Source organism: Bubalus kerabau, chromosome 5, assembly GCF_029407905.1.
Source record: "Bubalus kerabau isolate K-KA32 ecotype Philippines breed swamp buffalo chromosome 5, PCC_UOA_SB_1v2, whole genome shotgun sequence".
Classification (NCBI taxonomy): domain Eukaryota; kingdom Metazoa; phylum Chordata; class Mammalia; order Artiodactyla; family Bovidae; genus Bubalus; species Bubalus kerabau.
Genome location: NC_073628.1, coordinates 11,945,317 through 11,958,763, shown reverse-complemented (window position 1 = coordinate 11,958,763; position 13,447 = coordinate 11,945,317). Strand labels below are relative to the sequence as shown.

General features: G+C 44.5%; 1 protein-coding gene across 1 annotated transcript; it reads right to left on the bottom strand.

The window, feature by feature from the left end:
• Window positions 1-4,859: 4,859 nt before the first annotated feature.
• On the bottom strand, window positions 4,860-11,347 carry LOC129654154 (pregnancy-associated glycoprotein 1-like). Its single transcript, XM_055583714.1, has 5 exons — window positions 11,315-11,347; window positions 7,875-8,024; window positions 6,482-6,600; window positions 6,266-6,383; window positions 4,860-5,057 (listed from the first exon to the last, which is right to left on the bottom strand). The coding sequence occupies exons 1-5, from the start codon at window positions 11,345-11,347 to the stop codon at window positions 4,860-4,862; spliced, it is 618 nt and encodes a 205-aa protein (XP_055439689.1).
• Between the last annotated feature and the right edge of the window lie 2,100 nt (window positions 11,348-13,447).

Genomic DNA, 13,447 nt, shown 5'->3' with positions numbered 1-13,447 from the left:
CCCCCTCCCACCTCCTTCCCCATTCCATCCCTCTGGGTCACCCCAGTGCACCAGCCCCAGGCATCCTGAATCCTGCATTGAACCTGGACTGGCGATTCGTTTCTTACATGATATTAAACATGTTTCAGTGCCATTCTCCCAAATCATACCACCCTCTCCCTCTCCCATGGAGTCCAAAAGACTGTTCTATACATCTGTGTCTCTTTTGCTGTCTCACATACAGAGTTATTGTTACCATCTTTCTAAATTCCATATATATGCGTTAGTATACTGTATTGGTGTTTTCATTTCTGGTTTACTTCACTCAGTATAATAGGCTCCAGTTTCATCCACTTCATTAGAACTGATTCAAAGGTATTCTTTTTAATGGCCGAGTAATACTCCGGCCCTTTACTCTTAAGTGGTTCATCTTGTAGGAGGCTCTGACCAGCTCCAGGGCTCAGCAGCATCTGTAATAGTGCGAGATGGCCTTCAGAGGGCACCCTCCTCCCAGCAGCAGCCCAAGGGTTCCTGCAAATTCCTATTTGAGAACCACCACTCAGGCTCCTTGAGAATGTAGGCTTGAGCTGGCACTGGGTATTTGATGCCATTGATAGTGATGCTAATAGAGGGCAGGGTATTGACTGCAAAACATGAAACATAGTGCTGTTAGAGAGAGAGGGAGAGAGGTTGGCCCTGGAGAGCCTTCTTGTGTATGGAGACTGGGAGTGACCCTGGGGCATGATCCTTCACCTCAGAATCCCATGGCATGGAACGGATGAGCTTCTGGATGTTATTGACCAGTCTTCTTGGGCCAAGAATCAGTGATGTCCCAGTAACCACAAGGGCCTCGCAGCCACCAGAACAAATAATAACCTTTCTTTTCATGGAGATGCTGAGAAACAGAGTGACAAAGCAGGCATCAAGGTCACTCTGAGTCTCCCCAGAGCTTCCCCCTTCCCAACTGTCTTCTAAACAGCCCTTTGTCTCTTGCCCTCATTTCCTTTGCTCCCGACACAGCACCTTCGTTGACATTCTTGAATGCAGTACTTGAATATACCAGGCTCTTTTGCACCTTGACATAAGCTGATCTTCCTTCCGAGAGGAGCCTCCTCCCCTTTGACTAGCAAATTTCTTCTCATCTTCCAGATTCCAGCTTAATTGTCATGGTTTCAGGGAAGTCTTTCCCCTGGTGTCTATCAGTCTCCTTTCTTGACAGTCTCTGTAGACACTTCCTCATATCTTGCATGTACCAAAGTCACAATTCACTATGTATGTGTCTCATTTCCTGTGCATCTGCCTTCTTAGATGTGGAGGCGAGTTTTATTCTCATTACCTCCCTAAAGTGCCTGGCACACAGTGGATGCCCAAGGCTTGTCTGTTTAGTGAGTGAATGAAGACTGTAAAAATAATGAATGAGAAATGTCCAGAGAGCTGTATCTGGCGGGGAACAAATAACAGGTCAATCGCAGAGTGAAGATGGAGATTCACGAGGGCAGCAGATTCTCATAGTGGTGGGAGAGAGGGGAGCCTCTGGAAGAGAGTGTCTGCCAGCACTGCTCCTACAACCAGCTCAGATCCTGAGACCCTGGCCAGGAAATACATGACTAGCCCACAGAAATTTCAAAGGATGGGTCAGTTTTTGTCTGAGGGTATCACACAGAATCCTATCAATTATGCCTCTTGTTCTCAGGTCACTCCTGGATCCCACCCTCCTGATTCTCTGTTATAGCCCCTGCCCCACTGTGTGCCAATGAAAATGTGGTTTCATTTTGTTAGTTGCTTTCACGTCTTACAACTTCAGCAAATATCTCTACACTGCTCAGTAGTTGCTCCATTAGGAGACCAGTTCTACCCATTTGCTCAGGACTTTCCCTGTTATTAAACTGACATTTATCTATACTGAGATCTTCCTATGTCCCCGGTAGCCCCGGACAGTTGGTCATCTTATACCTCTGTTCAGGCTGGAGAAATTCTCCCTGATCCTCTGTTCACCACAATGTAGAGTCCTCTAACCATGCTCCACGCCTACCAGGGCAGTGGGGGTAATCCTCTCCCAGCTGTACAGACCTCTCTGAGGTCTGGACCATTTTAGGACCCTGGTCAGAGTCCTGGTCAGAAGACCTGGGGATTATGAACCCATGGATTGTTTGCGTATCTGTGTGCTTGTGTGTTTATTTGTATGTGTGTTTGTATGTGTCTCTGTGTGTGCTTGTGTGTCTCTGACTACCTGTGCATGTTTCTATGTGTCTCTGTGTATGTTTATATGTGTCTGCTTGTGTGCTTCGATGTGTCTCTGTGTCTGTGTCGTTGTGTGCGGTGTATATGTCTGTGTGACTGTGTGTCTGAGAATGCATTTGTGTGTGTCTGCCTCTGTCCATGTACAGTAGCGGGAGCATCACTTGGGCTGACCCTCAGAGGGAGAGGTTACCAGTCCATGTGTAACTCCAGTCGCCCACATGGATCAATGGTACCCAACTGAGCGCTCCCTGGCAGTAGGATTTATCCACCCACCAAACATCACCACACTGCCCTTCGCCTGCATGTGTAGAGAGAAGAGAGGGAGGATCCTTGGAGGACAGTAACAACAGCACTGTCTGAGACCTGTGCTGGTCCACCCATCAAGGCCCTAATAAGGTCCCCATGTACAGATGCAGAAATACCGTCAACGAGCGATTGAGATCCAGACCGAGGTTGGTTACTGGCTACTGAGTGGCACAGAGGTTAAAAGCTGTCACCTGACTGGGCTCCACCCACTATATCTTCTGAAGATGTCCTACCTCCTGTGACCTTAGTGCTCAGACACACTCAGAGGACATGGTGCTGAAACATAATGGCCTTCTCCTTGTCCATCTTGTCATTTTTCAGGAAAATCAAAGCCTGAGAATTCTAAGGGTATGGATTCAGGTCACCCAGAGTTGGCTCCATTGGCCTGTGACCTCTACTGTTAAAAGGGTCCCACACTCAGAAGGAAACACACCTCTGCTCTCCCTGTCTTGAAATGCCTAATATTTCTTGAACAAGGGGTCCCACATGTTTGTTTTCTGTCCCACACTTTCATTTGTCACTGGCTCCTGCAAATTGGGTAGCTGGTCCTGGGCTCCCAGTGGAATGCTAATGAGGAAGGAAAGATATCCACCATCCTTCTCCTTCCTTCATTATGAAATTCATAAGCAAATCCTATTAATTTTTCCTCAAGCTTGTTTCCTGTTGCCTTCAATTAGTCTTCCTCCTCTCTCAACCCCCTAGACCAAGTTACTGGTCTTGAGCTCAGGAGCAGGGTTGTGTTCCAATCAAATGTTATTTATAAAAGCTAGTGGTGAAGCCAGGTACAGCCCTGGGGCTAGATTTATCCTGGGTTAGATTATCTCTCAGGATTCTTCCTGAAAAATGATGCTGTGAAAGTGCTGCACTCAATATGCCAGCAAATTTGGAAAACTCAGCAGTGGCCACAGGACTGGAAAAGGTCAGTTTTCATTACAATCCCAAAGAAAGGCAATGCCAAAGAATGTTCAAACTACTGCACAATTCCACTCATCTCACACGCTAGTAAAGTAATGCTCAAAATTCTCCAAGTCAGGCTTCAGCAATGTGTGAACCGTGAACTTCCTGATGTTCAACCTGATTTTAGAAAAGGCAGAGGAACCAGAGATCAAATTGCCAACATCCGTTGGATCATGGAAAAAGCAAGAAAGTCCCAGAAAAACATCTATTTATGCTTTATTGACTATGCCAAAGCCTTTGACTGTGTGGATCACAATAAACTGTGGAAAATTCTTCAAGAGATGGGAATACCAGAACACCTGATCTGCCTCTTGAGAAATTTGTATGCAGGTCAGGAAGCAACAGTTAGAACTGGACATGGAACAACAGACTGGTTCCAAATAGGAAAAGGAGTTCGTCAAGGTTGTATATTGTCACCCTGCTTATTTAACTTATATGCAGAGTACATCATGAGAAATGCTGGACTGGAAGAAACACAAGCTGGAATCAAGATTGCTGGGAGAAATATCTATCACCTCAGATATGCAGATGACACCACCCTTATGGCAGAAAGTGAAGAGGAACTAAAAAGTCTCTTGATGAAAGTGAAAGTGGAGAGTGAAAAAGCTGGCTTAAAGCTCAACGTTCACAAAATGAAGATCATGGCATCTGGTCCCATCACTTCATGGGAAATAGATGGGGAAACAGTGGAAATAGTGTCAGACTTTATTTTTGGGGGCTCCAAAATCACTGCAGATGGTGACTGCAGCCATGAAATTAAAAGACGCTTACTCCTTGGAAGGAAAGTTATGACCAACCTAGATAGCACATTCAAAAGCAGAGACATTACTTTGCCAACAAAGGTCCGTCTAGTCAAGGCTATGGTTTTTCCTGTGGTCATGTATGGATGTGAGAGTTGGACTGTGAAGGAGGCTGAGTGCCGAAGACTTGATGCTTTTGAACTGTGGTGTTGGAGAAGACTCTTGAGAGTCCCTTGGACTGCAAGGACATCCAACCAGTCCATTCTGAAGGAGATCAGCCCTGGGATTTCTTTGGAAGGAATGATGGTAAAGCTGAAACTCCAGTACTTTGGCCACCTCATGCGAAGAGTTGACTCATTGGAAAAGACTCTGATGCTGGGAGGGATTGAGGGCAGGAGGAGAAGGGGATGACAGAGGATGAGATGGCTGGATGGCATCACTGAGTCGACGGACATGAGTCTGGGTGAACTCCGGGAGTTGGTGATGGACAGGGAGGCCTGGCGTGCTGCGATTCATGGGGTCTCAAAGAGTTGGACATGACTGAGTGACTGATCTGATCTGATCTGATCTGATAATTTTCCTGCAACTGAAAGCATCTTACAGCTAATTTGGTGAAAGGGATTTTCCATTTCAGACTTACTTGCCCAAGTAGAAGGCAAAAACTGGCTCATAAATGGCACCTTGATTCTTCAGGTTGTCAAACATGAGGATAGCTCCAAAGACGGATATGTGGGGGTAATTCAAGCCCAAGATGCCATCAAAAGGTGCACCCTCACACCCGTATTCCACAAAGCTTAGACCGAACAGCTGGTCAGTACTTACAAGGTCCCCAATCTGTGGGGAGAAGAGTGTTCCCACTTACAGATATGTGAAGTGGGACTAGGACTGGGCTGGGGTGCATTGTCATTAAATCCTCAAAGAGGAATTGAGGCTGGGCTGTGTCTTTGGTGGACCTCAGACGGTTAGACCAAGCTGGGAGGGGAATTTGTTTTCCATTTGTGAGAGGTTGTGAATTTTAAAACATCTGCCCCTCTGAAAAACACCCACCTGAGTGAGTCAAATTGGCCTTGTGGCTTCTGTCCAAATGGGGCAACCAAGAGTCAGGCCAGGACCCATTGGTGCCCCCTTGTGGACAAAATGAGTCGAGAGCAAGGTAGCCTTCTCTGGCATCACTATGACCTAATGACAGGAATGGACTGAATTCTTTGTAAGGTACTGTGGTTTCTGTATCTGTCCAGGAAGACAAAAGCCGAAAACACAGTCTTGATTGTAGGGATCTATGAAACTACTGCCTCAGAAATTCACTTTTGGAGATATGTGTGTATTTGTGTGAGTATGTATGAGACAGAAAGAGAGTGGGGCGGGGGGTGGGGGGTACTACTCAAGTACTTTGGGGAGGCAGGCCATACATTTTATTAGACTCAAAGGCACCCTAGAGTGAGAACTCATTTATCAGGCCCCTCGACATCTCTGGCTTCCAGTTTCCCCCTGTGGATACCTGAAGCCCTTGACTGCCCCCAGGATCCCCAGAACAGTTTTATCCTGTCCCTAAACACCCTACAGCAATTTCAGTCCTGAAAAGCCAACCCAGCTCCACCATTTACCACATGTATGACCTCAGAAGGCCCTTGCTGTCTCCACCTCAGTTTCCTCATATGTCTCATGAGCTAATCAGACCACCTGCTGTGTGGGGTTGTTGCAGGATTAAACCAGTTATCACCTGAAAGTGCCTGGAACAGTCTGTGAATATAAAAGTTTGTGCTTTTTTCCCATCTTCTCGCTCCCAGCAAAATGATCCTTGAACTGCTCCTGTGCAGAGGAGCTACAAGACCACACCTCAAGCCACTCTCTGGGTTAGCTAATCCATTTGCTCATGTGTCACCATGGGCACTGCCTCCCCAAGGACAGGATCCTGTAGGTAAGATGGCCAATATCTTTGGGAGTTAGGCTAGGAAGGGTCCTGCCAGATGTTCCTGCATCTGTTTTGCAAGCAGGGGTCACTCCATAGCCAGTCCTGACTCAGCTTATTCTTTACACATTACCCAAACGGTGTTATAAGCAAGAAATCCCTTCATGCTCCCAGATCCATAGGTGATCATGAAGGTCTTTTGGGTAGGCCAGAAGGTGGAAGACTTGTAATGTCTGAACCTAACTTGTGTAGCTGCAGACACAACAGATGAGTTTCATCAGGTGCCAAGAGTGGAAACAGGGCAGCAGGGCAAGTGAAGGATGGTCAGGGTAGGGGGTGTCTGTACTCAAAACAGGCTGGACTGGGGCAAAAGAGGGAGGGCACCCACAAGTCAGATGAGCCTGTGTCAAAGATAACCTGGAATTCCTGAGGGCGTGTTCCAATGGTGAGTTTACCCACATACAGCATCTACAGGGAGAAGCAGGGAGTGGGTTAGTGGAGAACTGGCTACCCTCTATTCCCACACTGATGTCTCCCTTTGAGTGTCATATGTCTCTTGAGATCACTTTCCTACCACTGTGAAGCTCACAGCCTTTGATCACAGAGGTGCTTGCATTTGATTTTTTTTTTCCTGTGCTACATTGTATGAAGGATATTGATTCTATGACCAGATGTTCAAGTGGTACCTCCTGCATTCGAAGTGCAGAGTCATAACCACTTGACCTCCACGACCGTTGGACACCCAGGAAAGTCCTGGTGCCTTCATTTGAGAAACTCTGTAGTCTCTTCAAACCCAGGCTTTGCACCTCCTTCTCCAAGAGGTCCTTCTTGATCAATCCCAGCCACTCACTCTAAACTCCGACCACATCCAATCAACACCACACAAGTGACCCTTTCATGTGACACATATTTACTCTTTGCCTATCTCTCAGGCTGGCATGGGCTTTCTTGAAGACAAAATAAGCCCTTTTTCTAATCTAAAAACAGTAACCACTGTGTTAGATTCTGATGGCCTTACACGGAATATGGGTTCAGTAACTTTTTACTGCTGTGGTTCTTGCATCTCTGGAAACTGAATTCCTCTGCCTGGTTATTCACAATTATTTTGCAGTTGGTTCTGCCTTCTGATCAGAGATGGTTCACTCTTCATCTGTAACTAGTTGACTCCCTTAGTTCAGAAGGAACTGCTGCTGCTTCTGCTGCTGCTGCTAAGTCACTTCAGTCCTTTCTGATTTTGTGCAACCCCATAGACAGCAGCCCACCAGGCTCCACCATCCCTGGGATTCTCCAGGCAAGAACACTGGAGTGGGTTGCAATTTCCTTCTCCAATTCAGGAAAGTGAGAAGTGAAAGTGAAGTCGCTCAGTCATGTCCGACTCTTAGCAACCCCATGGACTGCAGCCTACCAGGCCTCTCCGTCCTTGGGTTTTTCCAGGCAAGAGGACTGTAGTGGGTCGTCATTGTCTTCTGCTCAGAAGGAACAATCTCCCTCAAACTAATGACACATCTTTGACACAGAAATGGATGTTTACCTGACACCTGGTAATTTCTGGGCCCAGTCACCAAGACAAGAGTTGAAGATGCTAGTGCCTTCTCCTCTGCATGGGGCCCGTTTTGCCCAGTGTTTCTGCCTCCTGCAGGAGCCCCAGCCCCAACATCCCACGTGGCACCTCCAGATGAGCCCCAGTGCTAGGCTAGATCACCAGGGGGCTCTGTGGGGCACCATCCTCCCAAAACACTCACATCCATGATGTTCCTCAGGGGGTGAATAGTTATATTTGAGCCACCAGAAGAAATCTGGGACGGTCTGTAAGCATGTTCTTTCAGGAAATTGTTCAGCATGTTTTTTTCATTGAGGGTATTTCTCATGTTCTCACTTTCCTTAGAGATATTCTTTCACCAAACATTTGACAAAGAAAACAAAGAAGATGCTAAAATTAGCTGTCAGTGTTAAGGTATAACTGTCATTGTAATGGCACCTGTATTTTCTAATAATTTCTATTAGTCACCTTATTAGAAGAATTTTATGCATATACCATGGCAAAGAGATAGGTTTGAATAAAGATTCTGTTCTGTAACGTTGGGTAAGCCATATGACCATGTGGGGTCTCAGTCTCCCCTTCGGTAAAATGGTGAAATGTAATGATTCAAACCCTCCAAAGAGGATATCTTGGGGATAAGTGAAGTGATGGATATAAGGTGCCTGATAAATAGGAATTCTCAACATGACAGCCACTAGCATTGCTGTTGCCATCCCACTGTATCCTTCTCATAGAAGCTCAGGGAAGGATGTAGAAGGGGGATTCTTGTCCTCTTTTACAAGGGAAGAATTTGAAATGCAAGAGGCTTGTGAATTGGCTGTGGTCACACTGCTTGTCAGATATAAAACAGTGTATAAGTAGCTCTCCCAATCTTTCTCCAGGTTGAAAGAGAAGAGAGAGTTGAAAGAAGAATCCAGGAGATAGAGAACAATTTCAGGAAATGTAGAAAATTAAAAGAAAAGTTAAAAGAAAACACCATAGAGAGAAATACACTCACAGAGAATTCCAAAGGGATGGAGAGATAAATGATAGTGATACAGAGATGCAGACATAGACATATACACACTGAAGTAGAGAGGGAACAAAGAGACCATGCTAAATAAAAGGTGGAAAAGTGTTATTCCACAGGACCACACCTACATCTGCACTGACTGTGCTCTGAACAATTGCAAGGAGTTCCAATTTCAATAGGTCATGACATGACTGGATCCCAAGAGTTGTGCAACTATGCAAATCTACACCAAGAACCTTGGGTCCCATGATTCATATAGCAAGGTACTTATCAATAAGTAAGGGTTTAACTTTAAGATTGTCAGGGAAATATTCCATTCCTTTCTAAAACGGTTGAGTAGAAGAATAATCAGATGAAAAGAAAAATCACAGAAATGAATATGATGTGGCTTACAGTCACCTTACTTACATGACTCTGCAATCCGAGAAGGCCACCAGCCTGAGGAGCACAAGCCAGTTCATGCTTCTTTCCTGCCTCCAAGGACTCAGGGAAGTTCAGGTTCTTAGCATGTAGTGGTGACCAGGAGCCCCTAGTTATATATGCTCTGGCATGCCCTAGTTTAGACCTTTAGGCCAATAATAGGTCTGAAAAGAACACAAAGTTCTCAATAAAATCTTTACCTTCATCAGTGTCCTTGGTGAGTGGACTTTGAAGCTTCACAGAATACAGAGAATTGAACTGTAATCTCTTCCTTGAAGGTTGGTTGGAAAATCAAACTGATCTGCATGGACATCTAAGAAGATGGAGAACCTTGCCTACTTGGAGAAAAAAACTGCTAAGAATGCCGGGAGCCAGCACGGGAGATCCCACCCATGACAAAGGTGTTGCGGAGAGGGCCTGAAGGCAAAGGCGGATCAGGACTCGAGGGACCCCCTGGACCTGCTTGAGCATCTACCCTAAAACCAGAGTCTGTCTGTCTTACTATTTTATGACTTTTACCAACTCCTCTGACATTAACAGGGTGCTATCCCCGACCACCTTTTTCTGAAGGACATCAACTTAAAGCTCTAGTTAATAAGTCTCCTGGGCATAATAGGTGTGTTCCAATTCAAATCCCTCAGATAGCTTTCTAACTTGCCTGACAGGTTTATCCAGACTCTTACAGCTATGCATGTGGTTGTTTACAGCCTCCCAACCATGGGAGGCATGGGAAGCTTAAGATATTCTAACAATGCAGAGCTTCTAGGGGAGTTAAAAATTATTAGAATAGAACTGGTGAAGGATTTCATTGTTGAACTGATGCTTGCTGCCAAGTTTCCATATCCCTTACCCATTGTGTCCTTCTGAGTATATTAATTAATATAGTTGGCATATAGGAAAAATAAGTAGTAGCCTTGATGTTAACAACTTTAGACCCTCGAGGTAATAAATTCCTTCCTTGTTACACCCCACCGCACATTTGCCCTGTAGAAATGCAACTTTATCTAGTGCTTTAGGGGAGTGGCACCAAACTTTAGAAAGATCACCTTTGGAGAAAATAAGTTTTCTGGTTAACTAACCTTTATCAGAAGAAAAATGTTAACAGGCCTCCTGGCCAGAAGATGATGCAAATCACCTAAAGCCTTTGTATATGATAAGTTTGCAGAAAGAAAGCCTGGTCTCGATAAGGGTCAAGGACTGCTGACCTTGCATGACTCCGCACCCCGCTATGTACAACTGAGGGTATAAAAGCTCCTTTTAAAATAAATTTAAATTAAATTTAAAAAATAAAATAAATTTAAAAATAAAGTTATGGGCCTTGCTCATCAGGTTTGGTCTCCCCATGTCATTCTTTTTTTCCTTTTCTCTTTTTCTCTCTCTGTTCTTCTTTCAGGATGACTACTTGGAACACAGGGGTTCTCTGGGTTCACTTTTTTGCCTGGGCTTCTAAGACCCGATTGGGAAGGTGCCCTGCGTCTTCACCAGGGAGAGGGCGTCCTGCGTCCTCACCCCACTGAGAGGGCGCCTGCGGCCTCCGTGAACAGAGCAAGTTCCGTATGAGGAGCTTTATTGCCTTTCTGTGTAAACCAAGGAAGATCAAGCCTCCTTCTCTCCCCTTTTACTTTCCTTATCGCCAATGCCATCCTCCTGAGGGAATCCCTGGCTCCTACCAGGGCTGGACCCTAGTATAAGAACATCATAAAAATGGATACTAAGGGTCAAGCTCAACATTCGTGGTTTCACGTCATCTTCCTAGCCACTTCATGAGATATGCATTGCTGTCTTCATTGGAGAGGAGATTGCTAGGAGGATAAGTTGTCAAATGGCAAAGTGAAGACTTCAGGTACAGCCCAGGGACATACAACTGGCTTAAGGTAGTGGGTCTAATGGCAGACATCAGGGGCACCTATGATGCCAGTCTGTATCAAAGATTTAGGCCAGAGCAATACTTCAATTGCATGGTTTCAGGATTGGAAGAAATGCCATATGCATCCACAAAATATTTTATATCATCCAACAAATGTACAAGGAAGAACTGTGTGCTGGGTTCTGGGTTAAAGGCTTCAAAGTCAAAGTTGATCAAGACAAAAGTAGTCTTTATCTTAAGAGAGCTAGCAGTCTAGTTCTCACAAACTCATGGGCCCAGGAGGCAGGAGACATGATACTAGGACTAGGTGGCCATGTTGAACCCTGGGCTGCACAGGCCTTACCACTGGGAGCAGCCTTTCCTCCACTTCACCCATGCTGGAAAGCAGGCCAGTTGGCCATGTTTTCAAGAGAATCGGAAGTTTGGATATTTATGTACAATCTACTGATTTTAATGTTAGCAACTAATTCTTTTCCCAAAAACCAGTGGGAACGAAATCTCCACAGTGACGTGCTGGAATCAGCCTTCAGTCTCTGCAGGTTTTTATTTCTCGCCTAGAGTTGGGAGTGCAGCGGGGACAGAGAGGAATTTAATTCATGTCGGTTGATTTACAAAGAGACTGAATGCATACTGAACATGTGTGTTTCCTTTCCACTTATAAAGAAAGATCATCAGGGACATACAAACCAACAAAATTTAACTGCTAAAGAAAAATGGATATATTTCTGATATAATTTCCCCATAGGGCCTATGTCATGAAAAATTTTGTCTGTCAAACCAAACATACAAAAAAGTAATTTTGAAATGTCTTCCCAATCAAAGAAGACAAAACAACTGTGGCAGCCGAAGTAAACACAATCATGTTTAATGACTCATCCAGGATTCCCGGGGCTTATTCCTGCATGAGATCTATCCATGCCTGTCCCTTGAATACAACAGGAGCCTCTCCTTTTGCCAGGTGTGTTTATATAGGGCACTGTGACTTAGTCCTTATTTTTTCATGGTGTTTAAATTCAGTTCTGGTGGTTAAATCCCAAAGGAGGAATATGACGTCACTGACAAGTGACACACATATATGCCCTTTGAACTATGGTGTTGGAGAAGACTCTTGAGAGTCCCTTGGACTGCAAGGAGATCCAACCAGTCCATCATAAAAAAAAATCAGTCTGGAATAATCACTGGAAGGACTGATGCTGAAGCTGAAACCAATTATTTGCCCACCTGATGGGAAGAACTGACTCATTGGAAAAGACCCTGATGTTAGGAAAGATTGAAGGCAGGAAGAGAAGGGGAAGACAGGATGAGATGGTTAGACAGCATCACCAAGTCGATGGACATGAGCTTGAGTAAGCTCCAGGAGTTGGTGATGGATAGGGAAGCCTGGCATGCTGCTGTCCATGGCATTGCAAAGAGACTGACACGACTGAAAGGACAGAACTGAACTGAAAAAATTGAAAACAAAGAGACTGATAAATCTAACTGCATCAAGCTGGTGACTAGCTGCCCATAACAACACATTACTTAAGTGGCTTTAAAATTCAAAATTATGACTAAATTCAGAGTGGAATATCTTCTATGGAAAAACAGAAATACTACCCATCCAAAACAAAAACAAAGAAAAACAGAAAAGAAATCTGAAATTATATTCAGATGTTCATAATAACTTCTGTTATTGTGACAGAATCACATGCATGTTAACAGGTAAAAGCTAGACAATAATTAAAACTAATGTTCTGTGTAAGCCTTTTGGTGGCTAGAAAAAGAGATTCACACATATCATAGAAAAGTTTAATTCAAACCCTGCTGTCTTAAACATGGAACTGAAAGCACAAGTTTGTACCAACTAACTATATTCATTTTTATTTCACTTTTTTAAAGAAAATGTGTACTTCATCCTCTGACCACTGTAAAGCCTAGAAGCAATGACAACTTGATAGCAGTGACTATTCTGAGGTCTAACATGTAGCTTCTAAATACATTTCCCATCAGACGATGCATGGATTCTTAAATAGATGGCTGATTTCAGGACTGGGTAAAGAAATGCACAATGTAATCTTGGGAATCGTGACAGACCAGAAAGCTGAGGGACTTCAAAGACCAATGGGGACTTGACAGAAAGATTAGGAATCCAAATGAAAAGGCCAAACATCTACCAGTTTGTTGGGCAGAATGATGTTTCTGCTTCTCAATACACTGTTTATATTTGTCGTAGCTTTCCTGCCAAGAAGCAAACGTCCTCTGATTTCATGGCTGCAGGCACCATCCACAGTGGTTTTGGAGGCTAAGATGAACAAATATGTCACTGCTTCCACATTTTCCCCTTCTATTTGCCATGATGGATCGGGCTGGATCCCTTGATCTTAGTTTTTTAATATTTAATTTTAAGCTGGCCGAATGTGCCCAAATGTTAATAGGCAACATCTAGTTTGTCATAGATTGCTAGGGCAACAACTCACCATTCTGAGCACTGAGAAAG

What these genes read in the sequence shown, in the direction of transcription:
- LOC129654154 (XM_055583714.1), bottom strand. Translation starts at nt 11,347, where the DNA reads ATGGGTGAAGTGGAGGAAAGGCTGCTCCCAGTG. An exon ending in AGGAAAGGCTGCTCCCAGTG is followed by an intron (nt 8,025 to 11,314) that starts GTAAGGCCTGTG and finishes GTTTGGTGAAAG; the next exon opens with AATATCTCTAAGGAAAGTGA. An exon ending in TTGCTTATAACACCGTTTGG is followed by an intron (nt 5,058 to 6,265) that starts GTAATGTGTAAA and finishes TTCTCCCCACAG; the next exon opens with ATTGGGGACCTTGTAAGTAC.